Source organism: Podarcis vaucheri (assembly GCF_965113315.1).
Source record: "Podarcis vaucheri genome assembly, chromosome: 10".
Lineage (NCBI taxonomy): Eukaryota > Metazoa > Chordata > Lepidosauria > Squamata > Lacertidae > Podarcis > Podarcis vaucheri.
Genome location: NC_138748.1, coordinates 38,235,009 through 38,251,193, shown reverse-complemented (window position 1 = coordinate 38,251,193; position 16,185 = coordinate 38,235,009). Strand labels below are relative to the sequence as shown.

Here is a 16,185-nt window from a genome sequence, read left to right as displayed (position 1 = left end):
CTTCTTGATCCTCGGACCCCTGACTTCGTTGCTTCTTGCTTCTTGCTTCTTGATCCTCGGACCCTTGACTTTGTGACTCCTTGCTTCCTGACCCTCGGACTCTTGGCTTCCTGATGCCTGGCTTCTGGACCCCCGTTCCTACTCCCACCCTACCATCTTGCCCCCGGTCCTGATATCCCTTGCTGGGACTTCGATCGCCTGCATTTTATTTTTTTAATAATATTTTATTAGGTTTTAACAATAGAAAAATTTAGAAAAATACAAAGACAAAAAAGATACAAAATTACACAATACAAAAATACGAACATTAAACACGAAAAAAAGAAAAAGAAAAAACACATAGAAAAGAAAACAAAAATTCCCTGTTTCTTGATTTCTCATCTTTAGTTAACTTATTTTCCTGACTTCCTCACGTCTCCCATTTTTGTATCCCTTTTAAGAATTTGCTCAGCAAATTCATGTCCTATTAGTTTATCTGTTATTAATCCAATCTTACATTTTACCTTGTTGTTAGAACCCCTGCAATTCAATTCAGTCTCATCAGCATTCAGAAATTTTACAATATTTCTCCAAATAAACTTTAAATTTCCTCCAATCTTCTTCCACCAACTCTTCTCCCTGGTCTCGGATTCTGCCAGTCATTTCCCTTCGATCACCTGTAAACCAGACTGTGACAGGTTGCCATGGTGATGGGGTGTGGGTTCCAAGGAAAAGAGAGAGTAAGGTGTGCTGGGAAGAAGAAGGGGGAAAAGAAAGACTGGGATCCATCATAGGCAGGTTGTCTGAAGGCTGTCTCGGAGAGATGCCTTTGACTCCAGGGCTGCATCGCTGTGGGGGACAAGCCCCTCTTGAAATGACTATGCTGTAAGATCTGGACTCCCTCCATGCAGGCTGAAGGTGCAAACAGGTAAATAAACCACATTACTTAAAGCCGTGTCTCAGTTCCCCAAAGGAACTGAGCACCACAAACACACCAGAATCTTGCTACCACTCGGCAGAGTGGGGGTGCCACCCAACTTTTGTTACAATATTTATAAATCAATAAATAGGGTACAATTCAGCCAATTTTAAGTCCCATCGAATTGAATAAAAAAACTTACACTGTTAACAGATGGATCTGAAGTGTCATTAATAAAGGCAGCAAAAATTCCCATTTTTAATAACATCTTAAAGGATACAGGTAAACAAAGATTGATAAAGATATTCCTTCACTTCATCCCCCCCACAGTGTGTGTGTGTGTGTGTGTGTGTGTGTGTGTGTGTGTATAGTGTGTGTGTATATATATATATATTGTGTGTGTGTGTATATATATATAGTGTGTGTGTGTGTGTATATATATATATTGTGTGTGTGTGTGTGTGTGTGTATATATAAAGGTAAAGGTAAAGGTACCCCTGCCCGAGCGGGCCAGTCTTGACAGACTCTGGGGTTTGTGCGCCCATCTCACATCTATAGGCCGGGGGCCAGCGCTGTCCGGAGACATTTCCGGGTCACGTGGCCAGCGTGACAAAGCTGCATCTGGCGAGCCAGCGCAGCACACGGAACGCCGTTTACCTTCCCGCTGGTAAGCGGTACCTATTTATCTACTTGCACCCGGGGGTGCTTTCGAACTGCTAGGTTGGCAGGCGCTGGGACCGAGCAGCGGGAGCGCACCCCGCCGCGGGGATTCGAACCGCCGACCTTTCGATCGGCAAGCCCTAGGCGCTGAGGCTTTTACCCACAGCGCCACCCGCGTCCCATATATATATATATATATATATATATATATATATATATATATGCAGGTTTTGGTGTCTTCGGGTGTCTTCCCGTGTAAGAGTCGGGGTGTCTGTGCGACGTTTCGACGAGGTCTCACTCGTCATCTTCAGGCTGGTGCTTTCGGCTTCTTGTTACTGGAACAGAGCAGAATCTGGTGTTTGAGTTCCTATAAATACTGTTGAGGGGTGTGGTGTATAGCCTCCAACGTTCTGGGCAGAGAGGAAGTTCCTAGATTAGTGTGCCTTTTCTTCTTTTGTTCCTTAATTACTTGAGGGATATCTTGAGTGATTTCATGAGTGATATTCTGAATACCACTGGGTGGGTCATTAAGTGTAGATTAGTTGCTAAAGCTTTTGTGTCTTGACCTCTTGAGCTTGTGAAGAGTTTTTCTGAGAAGATGGCTGTGCTGCATTTAGTTGTGCTCTGGCTTGGCTTCGTGTATAGGGGCGAGCTGTGGTTTTGTGCCTTGTGCCAGCCAGATCTGTGTAGGGATTGCAGGGGGGTGCAGCATCCGGAGGTGCCACTATAGTTTGGCTACTGGATGGAGTCTGTAATATGTCTGTGGAGAGGGTCTGGGTTTGGGTCTGGTGTGGTTGATTGGTGACGGCGTTCTGTGTGCCTCTGGTTCTGGTGTCGGTTTTTGTGGGGAGGGCTAATTTCCAGATGTCTGGCAGGCGGGACGTGTCGTCACGCTTGTTCATGTTGTGAGGGTGTTTCTCTATCTCGATGGCTTCCATGATTATTCTCTTGTGGTGATGTTCCATGTTAAAGAGCAATTTGGAATCTGCAAAATTAATTTCGTGTCCTGTTTCTTTCATGTGTTGGAAAAGAGAGGAAGTTTTTTCTTCTTTTTTGACGGCATTCTTGTGTTCTGCGATACGTGCATTTATTCGTCTGTTTGTTTGTCCAATGTACGTGGCTGGGCAGACTTTGCAGGGTATTTCATAGACCCCTTGGTTTTCCAGCTGGATTTTGTCTTTTGGGTTTCTGAGGATATTGGCTATTTTTTGGTTGGTGCAGAAGGCTGTTTTGATATTGTGTTTATGGAGGATTTTGCTGATTTGCAACTAATCTACACTTAATGACCCACCCAGTGGTATTCAGAATATCACTCATGAAATCACTCAAGATATCCCTCAAGTAATTAAGGAACAAAAGAAGAAAAGGCACACTAATCTAGGAACTTCCTCTCTGCCCAGAACGTTGGAGGCTATACACCACACCCCTCAACAGTATTTATAGTAACTCAAACACCAGATTCTGCTCTGTTCCAGTAACAAGAAGCCGAAAGCACCAGCCTGAAGATGACGAGTGAGACCTCGTCGAAACGTCGCACAGACACCCCGACTCTTACACGGGAAGACACCCGAAGACACCAAAACCTGCATTCCTGTACCCGTGAAAATCTACGAAAGCAAATATATATATATGTATATATAAAACCCAATGCACAAACACAATACTGAAATGTATGCCGTCATCCATCCCAAGCAGCAGATGGCACATAGGACTGCAAAGGCTCCTTTCTGAGAGGTGATATTTAAAATTGGCAAGCATATGGATCAGCTTCATAGCAACAAAAGAGTGCTACAAGAACATTAGCAGTGTGCCTCCATGCATGAAACCTGACATTTCTTGTGTTTGCAAATATGAGTGGGTTTTGCTTTGACACTGACGTTGTCATGTTATTGGGTTCATTCATTTCCTGAAAACCCAGGAAATGGGTTATGCAGGCAGAAATTTACTTTTCTTTTGAAATAATGGTAGTTTCTGATTAAAATGATAGGTAGCCATCTGTAAATAATTGCTTTTCTTCTGCAGAACATGTAAAGTGAGAATTAATTGTGTTGGTGCTTTATGAACCTGTAGAAATATGCTTTTCCAGCTCAAACATTGATTTCATTCATTCACATAGATGCGCTTTCAAACAAAGTCTTATTTCTTTTGTTAAGTGCCCTTTCTCATGCTTTGTGAGGTATTATTCAATTGTCCAAGGTCAAAAGATGCGATTTCAATATACGCTTTCTTTAAAAGACTCAAACAGGATCATTATACACCAAACCTAGACTTTCTTCAGAAGCAAAATTTAAAACCATACCGAAAAGCTGAGCAGTTATTGGCTTCTTGAGCCTGTCTAATGGTGTGTTCATGTGTCATAGCGAGCCATATGCTAGAGTTAGTGTGCATGAGTGAAATTGCACCTGCTGTTCTCCTACTGGCTCATTCTGGGAGGAAACAAGCCATGATCCCTAGTGTCAGGGGATGATTAGCTGCTTGTGCTTAAAATTGTGCCCCTTCAGAGTTTGTGCGGCCCCACAAACCTCTGTGTGTGACAGAGCTCCTCAGACATGTCTGCTCTAGTCACTAGTAGAGTCTGACAGTGGCTGCCTGCGGAAGCGCTTCCAGCAAAGAAGTTCCTTAACGGAAACGCGTCTCCTGGACTCACGACGTGGCAGCTTCCGGCGAAGCATGGGTCTCCCTGCAGTTGCTTCTGACACCTCCCCGCTATTTTCGCTGGAAGTGTCTCTCACCCCTTTCTCTCCCCTGCTGTTTCCTGCCTGGGCTGCTGCGTCTCTCTCAGCATTACTGAGATCCTCCTCCAGAGACCCCTCGCTCCCCCTCCTTGTCCCTGCTTTAGCTGCTGACTCTCTCCCAGTCTCTGGGAGCCCTACCACCTCCCTTTCCTCTGATGTCAGTTCCCTGACATCCACCTCCCCTCCAGGGCCCCCTTCTCCCCCGCCCCTACTCTCTCCTCTGGGCGGTGAGGAGCTGAAACCCCGAAAAGAATCCTCTTCATCTTCAGACGTCTCGAACATTTCCCTCCATCGGTCTTCGTTCCGACTCGCTGAATCCTCCTCCACCTCGGAATCAGAGAACCCCTCCAACTCTTCTTCTTCGTCGGTGGTGGCGAAGTATTCCCTCCGGAACCTCGCCACTGGCTGGGGTTTACGAGGGAATCTCTGATGAAAAGTTTCAATCAAAACCTCGTCATCTACATCCTCTGCCCTGACCCAGGTGTTTTCCGACTCCGGCTCCCCTTCCCACATTACCAAATACTCTACTTGCTCTCCCTTCCACCTGGAATCGAGAATCTCCGCTACATGGTAGCTGTGTTCTTTTTCCTCCATAGCTGGTCCCCTATTGACCCTCCCCTCTCTGTCCCCTATATACGGTGACAGCAACGATCTGTGGAACACTGGGTGCAACTTCATGTGGTTCGGTAACCGGAGTCTGAAAGCCACTGGGTTGACCTGTTGCGTGACTTCAAATGGGCCCAGTCTTTTGGGTCTTAACTTCTTACAACCTCCCTTAAATGGTAACCCTTGGGTGGACAACCACACCTGGTCCCCCACCCTAATGCTTTCCCCTTCCCTTCTGGTTTTGTCTGCCTGCCTCTTATATTCCTCCTTCGCCCTGTTTAAATTAAGTTGGAGCTGGCGATGGATCGCTTCCATTTCTTCAACGAACTGTTCTGCGGCTGGAACGCTCCAGTTCTCCCCCTCCCCCCCTGGGAAGGCTCGGGGATGACACCCGTGATTAGCCAAAAAAGGGCTCATCCCCGTGGACACGTTCTCTGCATTGTTGTAGGCAAATTCTGCCAACGCCAGCTTCTCCACCCAATCATTCTCTCTGTCATTCACATAACACCTCAAATATTGCTGGAGGACACCATTAGCTCTTTCCGCCTGCCCGTTGGTTTCTGGATGACGGGCAGTAGAGAAATTCACCTCTACATGCAATAAGCTCATGAGCTTCCTCCAGAACCTGGAAGTAAATTGTTTCCCTGGGTCAGAAACCACCCTCAAGGGGGCGCCATGCAGCCTAAACACATTTTCCACAAACAATTTAGCGGTTTCTTCCGCTGTGACCGCATGTGAGCAGGCTATAAAGTGGGCCATCTTGGTTAACAGGTCTACCACAACCATAATGGCTGTTTTCCCTTTGGACCTGGGCAGATCAGTCATGAAATCTATTGCCACTGCCTCCCATGGCCTTTCCGGCGTGGGTAGTGGTTCTAATAAACCTGCCGGTGCCCGCCTCTCCCCCTTGGCTCGTTGGCATCGGTCACACCCTCTCACATATTCCCGCACATCTTCCCTGACCTTGGGCCACCAGAATTCCCTGGTAACCAGCCACATGGTTTTGTGTTGCCCAAAATGCCCTGCTGTGGGGCTATCGTGCAGTTGCTTGAGTACCTTTTCCCTCAATTCCCCTTCAGGTATGTATAACGCTCCCTTGTAGTACAACGCCCCATTTCTCTCCTCAAAACCCCCGGGTTTGTCTCCCTCCCTCCTGAGACCCCTGAGTTTGTCCTGGGCGTATTCATCCTGCACCGTTCCCTCTACCAGTTCCCTTTGCCCCACCAATGCCGCCCCACACACCCAGCGGTCCTCGGGAATGACATGGGTCTCTTCGGGTGCCCCCTCTCCCTCCAAATATTCAGGTTTGCGTGAGAGAGCGTCCGCCCTAACGTTCTCCGGGCCTGGTACGTAACAAATCTCAAAGTTAAATTTGGAGAACTCCTGGGCCCATCTCAACTGCCGTTGGTTGAGCACTCGCGCAGTTCTCCAATACTCTAGATTCTTATGGTCCGTGCACACTTGCACCTTCTGTTGTGCACCAATTAGTAGGTGCCTCCATCTCCGGAAGGCCTCATGAATCGCAAGAAGTTCCCGGTCGTACACCGTGTAGTTCCTCTCAGATTTGTTCAGCTTTCGCGAAAAGAAGGCACACGGTCGCCACTCTGACCCCTCCTTCCCCGGCTGCAGAAGAAGCACCGCCCCTATGGCTCTGTCAGAAGCGTCTGTTTCGACCCTCAGCTTTTTTTGTAAATCCACATGTAGAAGTTGTTCATCAGAGGCGAAGGCCCTTTTCAGTTCCTCAAACGCTCGCTCCGCCTCCCCCGTCCAAACAAACTTCTTTTTGCTGCTGAGACAGTCCGTGATGGGCGCCGTCAGGTGGGCGAAGTTTCGGATGAACTTACGATAAAAGTTTCCAAACCCTAGGAACCTCTGCACATCCTTCTTGGTCTTGGGTGTTTTCCATTCCAGCACCGCTTGAACCTTGCCGGGGTCCATGGCCAACCCCTTGTCTGACAAGCGGTACCCCAGGAATTCCACCTCCTTGGTATGAAACTGACACTTCTCCAGTTTCACCCACAGTCTGTTGGCTTGCAGCCTGCTCAACACTTCTCTGACGTCTCTCACATGTTGCTCCTCATTCTCCGAATACACCAACACGTCATCTAAGAAGGCCACGCAATTCTTGTAGAGCAAAGGCCCCAGTACGTGGTTCATGAAGGCTTGAAAACACGCGGAGCCTGTTTGTAATCCAAAAGGCATAACGAGGTATTCAAATGCCCCCAAAGGGGTGAACATGGTGGTCTTCCATTCATCCCCTTTCCTTATACGTATCAGGTTGTACGCCCCCCTTAGGTCCAGCTTTGTAAAAATCTTTCCTTTTCGCACCCTGGTCAAAATATCATCAATCCTGGGCATAGGAAAAGCCGCCGGCTCTGTCACTGCATTTAGGCGCCGAAAGTCACATACCAGCCTAGGCTTGTCCGTGTTTTTTTTATCCACAAAAAACACTGGGCTACCCCCCGCTGCCTTGGACTCTCTGATGAAGCCTCTCTTCAGGTTCTTGTCAATGAACGCTCGCAACTCCTGCATTTCCCTGTCTGACATGGCATACAACTTGCCTACAGGAAGCTGTGCTCCAGGGAGTAAATTGATCTGGCAATCAAAGGGCCTATGCGGGGGTAGTTGGTCAGCTTCCTTCTCGCTGAACACGTCGCTGAGATCAGCATACTGTGGTGGCACCTTCCCCTTCTCCATTACTTCAGTCCCTGCCAGGGTGGCTTGGGCCCCTGCTGACCCCTTTTCCCCCCTGCAGTGTTCTAAGCAATGTGCGGAACCGAAGGAAACCACTCTTTGATGCCAGCCCACCAGCGGATCATGTAGGGCTAGCCAGCTCATTCCCAAAATAATGGGAGCGCCTCCCAAGGTGGCCACATTAAACGCTATCAGTTCTGTGTGCCTTGCCACCCTCATTATCATTGGGACGGTCTGCAAGCTGACTCCTCCTCCCAACAGTTCCCTGCCATCGATCGTGGTCACCTGCAGGGGGTTGCTTAAAGGGATAGTCTGTATCTGGTGTTCAGCAGCAAACTCCTTGCTCATAAAATTGTAGGAGCTGCCTGAGTCCAACAGCGCCTTTATTTTTAGGGGGTGTCCATTTTGCAGCTCTAGCGACACTTCAATCACTATAGCAGGTCGAGGAGCTTCTGGCACGGGCACTTTCACTGCTCTTTGGCCTGGCTGCAGTGCCCTGACGGTGGCAACCAGGCGTTGGCTTTTACCTGCTCCGTTTCTCCCTGCTCTCCCCCCTCAACAGCTCCCACCATCCCTTGCCATTCCTTCCTCTGGGGGCAGACTCTGGCAAAGTGGCCTGGCTGTTGGCAGAGATAGCATTTCCGGGCTCCCTTTCCCTCCTTCTTCGCCCCCTCACTGGGCTTTGAAACTGCGCGCGCGCGGGCTGTTCCGATTTCCATCGGCTCTGCCGGCGGGAAAGCTGGCTCAGGAATGTCTGGAATGCGTAACTCCTTCCAACGTTCCCCTCTCCCTTCCCGCCTCTCCAAGGCTCTTGCCTCCTGGCGCGCTCCAATGGTCAGCGCAGATTTGGTCAGCTGATCCATAGACACCGCCCTGGGGCTCCTGGCCAGCTCGTCTTTCACAGCTGAATAAAGACCTTCTTCAAATAGCATCTGAATGGGTGCTGCCGATAAATCCCACCCCAATCTGTGAATCAGCATGGTAAATTCAGTCCAGTACTCACGGACAGATCTGCTTCCCTGCTTGCAAGCCATTAGCTGTCTGCGCACCACCCCTTCCTCAATATCGCTGGAAAACATGATATCCATTGCACGAAAGAATTTCATAGTGTCCTTTAGGATATCGTTGTGCGTTGCCATCAGGGGTCGAACCCAGTCCCGCGCCCCCTTCTCAAGATGCCCAATTACGAAAGCAACTCGCGATTCCTCATCAGGGAACTCATCAAACTGCACATTCAGAGCATATTGCATCTCCGTCCTAAAGGCATGGTAATCCTTGGGGTCCCCCCCAAACTTCTGCACCAATCCTGGTACCTTTCTGGGGAACTGAGTGGTTCTCCCCTTTTTGTCAGCATCCTGAGCCCTTCTCTCCTCGAGCCTCGCCGTCTGCAGCGCAAGTTGGACCTCCAGAGCTTGATACCTTTCTTCCAAGCTTGGACCAGCTCCAACCCCTGCCTCTCCGGTTCCGACTGGGTTGCTCATGATGCTTTCTCCTGCACAGGCAGCGTACAGAGACTGTCAGACTGCTGTCAGGGGATGATTAGCTGCTTGTGCTTAAAATTGTGCCCCTTCAGAGTTTGTGCGGCCCCACAAACCTCTGTGTGTGACAGAGCTCCTCAGACATGTCTGCTCTAGTCACTAGTAGAGTCTGACAGTGGCTGCCTGCGGAAGCGCTTCCAGCAAAGAAGTTCCTTAACGGAAACGCGTCTCCTGGACTCACGACGTGGCAGCTTCCGGCGAAGCATGGGTCTCCCTGCAGTTGCTTCTGACACCTCCCCGCTATTTTCGCTGGAAGTGTCTCTCACCCCTTTCTCTCCCCTGCTGTTTCCTGCCTGGGCTGCTGCGTCTCTCTCAGCATTACTGAGATCCTCCTCCAGAGACCCCTTGCTCCCCCTCCTTGTCCCTGCTTTAGCTGCTGACTCTCTCCCAGTCTCTGGGAGCCCTACCACCTCCCTTTCCTCTGATGTCAGTTCCCTGACACCTAGTTTAGAGTTGTGTCTGAACCAGGCATTGTGGTCTGTTTCATCCACAGCAAAGCATAATCTGTAGCCTAGTTTTGTCTTTAGTTTCTGGACTGCACAGCTTGTAGGGGGAAAGGTTGCAGCAGGAGAACCTACCCTTGGTTACACACATTCATTAGACTGTGAGAACAATCCCTGTGTGCCTAAGGCTGGGCGCACAGAAGCCATTTATGTATGATAGGGAGCTCTGCAAAACAGCAGGATCCCCAGCTGTGCAGACAAGCCTATGTGTATAGAGTTTGTAGGGACCGTTAGTGCAATCTTTTGGGAGGATGTTACTTGAGGTCCGGGCCTGCTCCTGTGATTCTGTGCCCCTCTCCATGTGTCCTGGTGTCTTGAACTGTCTCGCCAGAGGGTGCATGCTCTGGTTATCTCCCGCTTGGACCACTGCAATGCGCTCTATGTGGGGCTACCTTGGAAGGTGATGTGGAAACGACAACTAATCCAGAATGCAGCAGCCAGACTGGTGACTGGGAGCGGCCGCCAAGACCATATAACACTGGTCTTGAAAGACCTACATTGGCTCCCAGTACGTTTCCGAGCACAATTCAAAGTGTTGGTGCTGACCTTTAAAGCCCTAAATGGCCTCGGTCCAGTATAGCTGAAGGAGCATCTCCACCCCTGTCCAGTGCTGAGGGCCTGCTGACGGTTCCCTCACTGTGAGAAGTGAGGTTACAGGGAACCAGGCAGAGGGCCTTCTCGGTAGTGGCACCCGCCCTGTGGAAGGCCCTCCCATCAGATGTCAAGGAAATAAACAACTACCTGACTTTTAGAAGACATCTGAAGGCAGCCCTGTTTAGGAAGGTTTTCAGTGTTTGATGTTTTATTGCTTTAATAATAATAATAATAATAATAATAATAATAATAATAATATTCTGTTGGGAGCTCCCCAGAGTGGCTGGGGAAACCCAGCCAGATGGGTGGGGTATTAATGTTGTTGTTGTTGAACTGATTGTCTGAAAATTGACCAAAAGTTTACTGTCTGTAATGTATAACTCCACCTGTTCTATGTATGGAATGGCTAGGGATCATATTTTAGGTATTGTATGAGTGTGTGCACATGTGTAGAGTCATTTCACTGTGTGTGTGTCTGTGTGTGTGTGTGTGTATGTAGGCAAGGGCTTCTGAGGAAAGATTGAAGACCCACTCTTGATTATATTTGACATTAAGCAAGAGAGAGGGAGCGTTTCTTAGTTTTATTTAGGGTTCCATAAGAATATCTGGAAGTCTTGTCAGAAACTGAGACATCATCTTCCTCATTGACACTTTATTCTCTCACAGACAATTCACCGGAAACATGTGCCAACATTTTTTTAATGCTTGCCAAACCCCCACAAAGCCAACAAGAGAGAGGAGATGTAGTAGCGCAAGAAAAGGCTGTCAAACTGGAGGTCACATGATAAGAGGGAGAGTCAAGGGAAAGGTGTTCAGTATATCTGTGGGTACCAAATAATGATGCATTGAATTATTGTTCTGCAGAAACAAACAAATGAAGGCCAAATTTGATGGAACATTAAACATGTTGCTCTCTTGTTGTTTTTAAAATAGGAGCTCTGGAGGTGTATGTGCAAATCTGGATTAGAATCATAGTGTCGTCAGAGGGTTGAAAATCAGGCCCCCTCAAGGTACTGTTTGCTCACAAAAATGCCATTTGCTGCAATTAAATCATTTTTTGAGGGGGTGGGATTTTCCAAGGAAAAGTTATAGAGGGCCCATTCTCTCCATGATTGATCCTAGTCAGGGCAATTAAATAAAACGAACTATCAAATAGCCTATGATGTGGTTATGATAATCTCAGCTGTGCTGTTACATTTCATCCAATATCTCTTTTCCTCTGTTATTACGAATTGTCACAGTCTCCCTTAAGACGTGACACGACTAACCTCATTACTAACATATTTTGATGCTTCAGATTGTTGAGGCATTATTGTTATGAAATTATTTTAAGGTTTGTATTGCTACTGGAATGTACATTGATAGAATTTGGCAGGTAACCTGAGCAACCTGCTCTTTTAATTAATTGCACGTTCTGGCTGAGTGCAGATGATATTTTTTTCAGAGCATTGAAGGCATCATTAGTCATGAACATCCATGTTCATTTTACATGTCTCAGAGTGGTGTCTATTTGGAGAGACTCTGCAGGTTTTTGTCGTCTTGTAACTAAAACGAATCATCTTAAAACAATGAAGCTTGTCACAAATGTAAATATTATGTAAGGGCCATCATATATAAAGACCACCAGATGGCAGCACAGCATCTTTCAAAGCCTTGGTCGGTCCCTCTTCCATGCCGCTTTCCGGATAGGTGTGTTTTCAAAGACTGCAAAATGCATTTAATGCATTGATGCCTTGTGTGGTAGCCCACCAGACCTGTGTTTGCACAGCAGTTTATTCAATTTCTCTAACTGTTAATTGCTGTATTATATTTAACTTTTCACATGACACCAAAGCCACTTTTGGATAACTAATGTTCTATAGTACATGTATAGAGTTAATTTCCATGTTACAGTGGTACCTCAGGTTACAGACGCTTCAGGTTAGACTCCACTAACCCATAAATAATACCTCAGGTTAAGAACTTTACCTCAGGATGAGAACCGAAATCGCACGGTGGTGGTGCAGCGGCAGCGGGAGACCCCATTAGCTAAAGTGGTACCTCAGGTTAAGAACAGTTTCAGGTTAAGAACGAACTTCCAGAATGAATTAAGTTCTTAACCCGAGGTACCACTGTCTTTGATAACAGAAAAATAATAATTCGAATCTCCCCTAACCCAGAAAATCATGGGAGTAAACAGTCCAGCTCAAAGCATAAGCCTGGGGAGGGGTGTCAGCTGACTCCAGAAATGTGTGTGTGTTTAACGCCCCTCTGGAGTTTCTGTAAATTTGTGTTTTGTCAATAAAGTATTAAACTACTGGCTGTTTGTTGGTTGGGTGTGCTCAAGACACATGCACTGCCTGGGTATGTTCTTGCTAAAGCAACCATGTCGATGTGGCAAAGGCAACTTGCCAGATATCCATTTAGGCCACATTCACAGCGTACATTTAAAGGACTACAATATCACCTTGAAGAGTGATACCTTCCCCAAAGAATTATGGGAGCTGAGGTTTGTTAAGGGTGTTAAGAGTTGTTAGGAGACCCCTATTTCCTTCACAGGGCTACAATTCCCAGAGTTCCCTGTGAAGAATTATAGATCTGTGAGGGAACCCACACTGATAGTCTGTGAGGAAAGAATGGGGTTTCCTAACAACTCTTTAACAAACGACAGCTCCCAGAATTCTTTGGGGGAAGCTATGACTGTTTTCGGTGGCATCATAGTGCTCTAAATGTATGGTGTGAATGGGGCCTCCGACTATGCTTTTTCCCAATCCCACAGCCTGGCATTGTTATTTCTAGGGTGCAGGTTGGCAGAAGGACTTAGAATGACTAAATGCTGGAAGATGGTTTATGGTTCTCCAAGGTGACCCATGCAGTGATGGCACTAGGGATGGTCTCCAGCGTTAAAAATAGCTTTCTTTCCTTTGCTTGCCTTATTCCCACATGGGGGGTCCTGGTGATTATAGGTATATAAAATGATTGCATATCCTATCCTAGTTCCTTCACAATAAACACACAATTACTGTAGGACTGTAAGAGAAATAAGGTAGTTATAAACACTTAACTGCTCATTATCTGGTAATTACCAAGAATACAAGAGTTCTGATTACAAATCTTCAAAGGTTTCAAAGCCTTGTTTACTTTTGCTCTTGCAACCACATGCTAGTTTCGGTAGATTAGATGCCATGAGTGCAGTTTGACTGACTTAAGATGCTTAGCCTCTCAGAACAGAACCGTAATAACTCATGGCCTCTTGCAGATAATGTAAACAACGTCAACAACTTTATCATGTATGCTAACCATAACCTTTTGTAAGTAAAGGGCTTGTCAAACTTTTGAAGTAACAGAAAGCAGGCTTTAAAGGCAATGACTCTTTTATATACTGCTGTATGCCTCCAAGAGGGTAATAAAGTTTTTTGTGGTGTGTGTGTTGGGGGTTTGATTGAAACAACCTAAGCTCTATGGATTGCGTGAATGCACTGCGGTACAAGCAGTAACTTGCCGACCAACTGCAGTCTTAATTACACGTCTTGGTGAGCGGAGAAGAGCATGCCAGTTCTTGGATCCAAAGCTCATTAACTGGCAGAGTGTTTGGCTGGGGACTTGTAACTTTAAATGCGTACCAACACACTCACGCCTTCTTCCACAAGAGCGAGGAAGATTGCCATAGTGAGAATCTCTTGGCACAAAGTGGAGCCCTCTTTGTGTGAGAGGTGGGGGGGGGGCGTAAATGGACTCCCCAAAATAAATAGTTGCACTAGTGGGAGACAGCACTTTTGCTCTCTTCTCTCCTGTTGAGCACTCTGCCCCCAAAATTAGCTCAGGGGAAGGTCAGAAGAAACCCCAGAATGACACATTAGGGAAGAAGAGGGGATATCAGGCAGGAAGTAGTGCTCTCAGTAATGGAAACTTAGAATTCCACTCCATGTGCTTTAAATGTGTGGGGTGGTATTCAGTTAAGTTTTACTTACAGCAGACGAACTCGAATTAACAAAGTTAGGTCCATTAAGTTCAACAGGCCTACTCTGAGTAAGGTTTTGCTGACTACAACACATGGGGTAGATGGGAAGGTAAAAAGTGTGGCATCTACTTGCTACACTGCAACTCTCTTCATTAGGTTTCAGTCTCCCTCCCAATCCATGAATAACTCCCACTTTATTTTCAATGTCTATTCTTGATTGAAACGTCTCAGAATGTTCTGGAAAACCCATAGTCCATCACTTCTTTGCATACCATGGAAAAGCTTCCAAGTGTACATTCATTTAAAAGTTTAAACAGACATGTATTTTTCAGTGGTGCCCCCCTATTTTTTCTTAGTATAATGCTCAAAGCATACGGAAATAGATATTTAAGGAACTCAGATGCTTTTGTCATTATGCACAACATTTTGTCCAGAAATGAAATTCATCCATAGTTGTTTTTTTGGGTGTGTGGGTGTGTGAAAATGCAGAATAGTAAAAAAATAAAAAAATAAAAAATCACAAGTAAATTCCATTTTAAAATAAATCTCATATTAACTGCTCTTTTCCAGTCTCTGTTCTAAAGTGATTCCAAAGCCAAATTTTGCCCAACTTGGGGTGGGTGTTGGGGATGCATACCTGATTGAAATCCTTCTCATGTTAATGCCTCAACAAACTCAGTATAATTGCATGGGGCGGGGGGGGGAGAGATGGCACTTCCTGTATTAATTGGATGCTGTTAGCTTTGCTGCCTTACAGGGTACTGGAGTTTTTGTTCCAATGTGACATATGGAATAAGGAAGAAAGTTTTTTCCGGCATATTTTAATGAAAAGCTCCATATGAGATTATAAACCACACGAGTAGTGGAGGCCTGGTCAGATTCTAGTGCCAAACAATTCTTTTGTTTGACAGTGGATGTCATCCAAAAGCTGCCTGAAGCAGGAAGGCAATCTACTTATCAACCAGTGGGTGGGAAGAAGCTTTCTAGGCCACAGAACTCTTTTCGTCTCTCATTGTAGCACTAACCATTATCATTTATTTATTAGCTATTCGGTTTTTCTTATGTTTAGTCCCATGTTTCTTGCTTCATGGAACCGAAGGCAGGAGACAGTAGTTCTCAGAACTTGGAAAGTCCATGTTATAAAGGAACTAATTCCAGGCCAAGTTTCTCCCTTTACAAAACCAAACCAGTTTGTTTCACATTTGGTCCTCGGTTCAGTTCAAGTTCATTCAAATGATCCTTTGACAAATTTCCCCCCAGCACTGAATATGTTACAAGCTGCTGTGCTGAAGCATAAAATACACTTAAGAAGACTAAGTAAACACGCATGCAGTGGAATGCGAGTCATTTAATTTAGTTACTCCTACAATCATAATCTTTAAGCTTAAAGAGTGAAATAGTCTTTCTTAAACACATGTATGAGAAAGACCTTGAAGATGAACGAGAAATTGTTCAAGGTTCTAGCCCCAAATGAAATTAATTCACATTCAGTTCACTCGGCAATTATGGGAACCATTTTCAGGTGCAGTTTGGAGATTTTTAAAAATCTCATCCAGTGAATATAGTTAAAGTGAACTAGTTCTTTCCAAGCTCTGGTGGTTTCTAAGCAGTCACTCTTCCAGGCAGTGACCAGACCTAGTCCTGCTTATATCTTCAGCAAGCTGGTGGCCTCATGCACTTCCAGATTATTTCCTTAATAAATATTTTAAAAGTGCCAAGAATGTTTCAAGGGCTGTACACATATTAAAATATAAGACTTGCTTTGTGGGTGATCTTGGTGGCACTTGAGATTTGCAGTTCTTTCTAGCTGCTTATTATGGGCTCACAACACAGTCTAACTTGGGGAAACTTGGCCATGGCAAAGCTATAAAAAGCCTCCCTCTTTCCCTCTAGATATGAATGTGAATAATTAAGGTGAAGCTTATGTAGTAGAAGCAAAGCATGAGAGAATAACTGGATATGTTTGTGTTTCCATATGCAACCACCAAAAACAAGCAAAATAATCATAAACAGAAAG

At 46.0% G+C, this 16,185-nt stretch overlaps 1 protein-coding gene across 1 annotated transcript in view; it reads left to right on the top strand.

The window, feature by feature from the left end:
• Positions 1 to 727: 727 nt before the first annotated feature.
• Positions 728 to 16,185, top strand: part of LOC309542299 (uncharacterized protein) — a 137,251-nt gene continuing 121,793 nt past the window's right edge. The window contains exon 1 of the mRNA XM_082241061.1: positions 728 to 907. Within this exon, the coding sequence (XP_082097187.1) occupies positions 885 to 907 (23 nt within the window). The 5' untranslated portion in view covers positions 728 to 884. The remainder of the gene's footprint in view (positions 908 to 16,185) is intronic.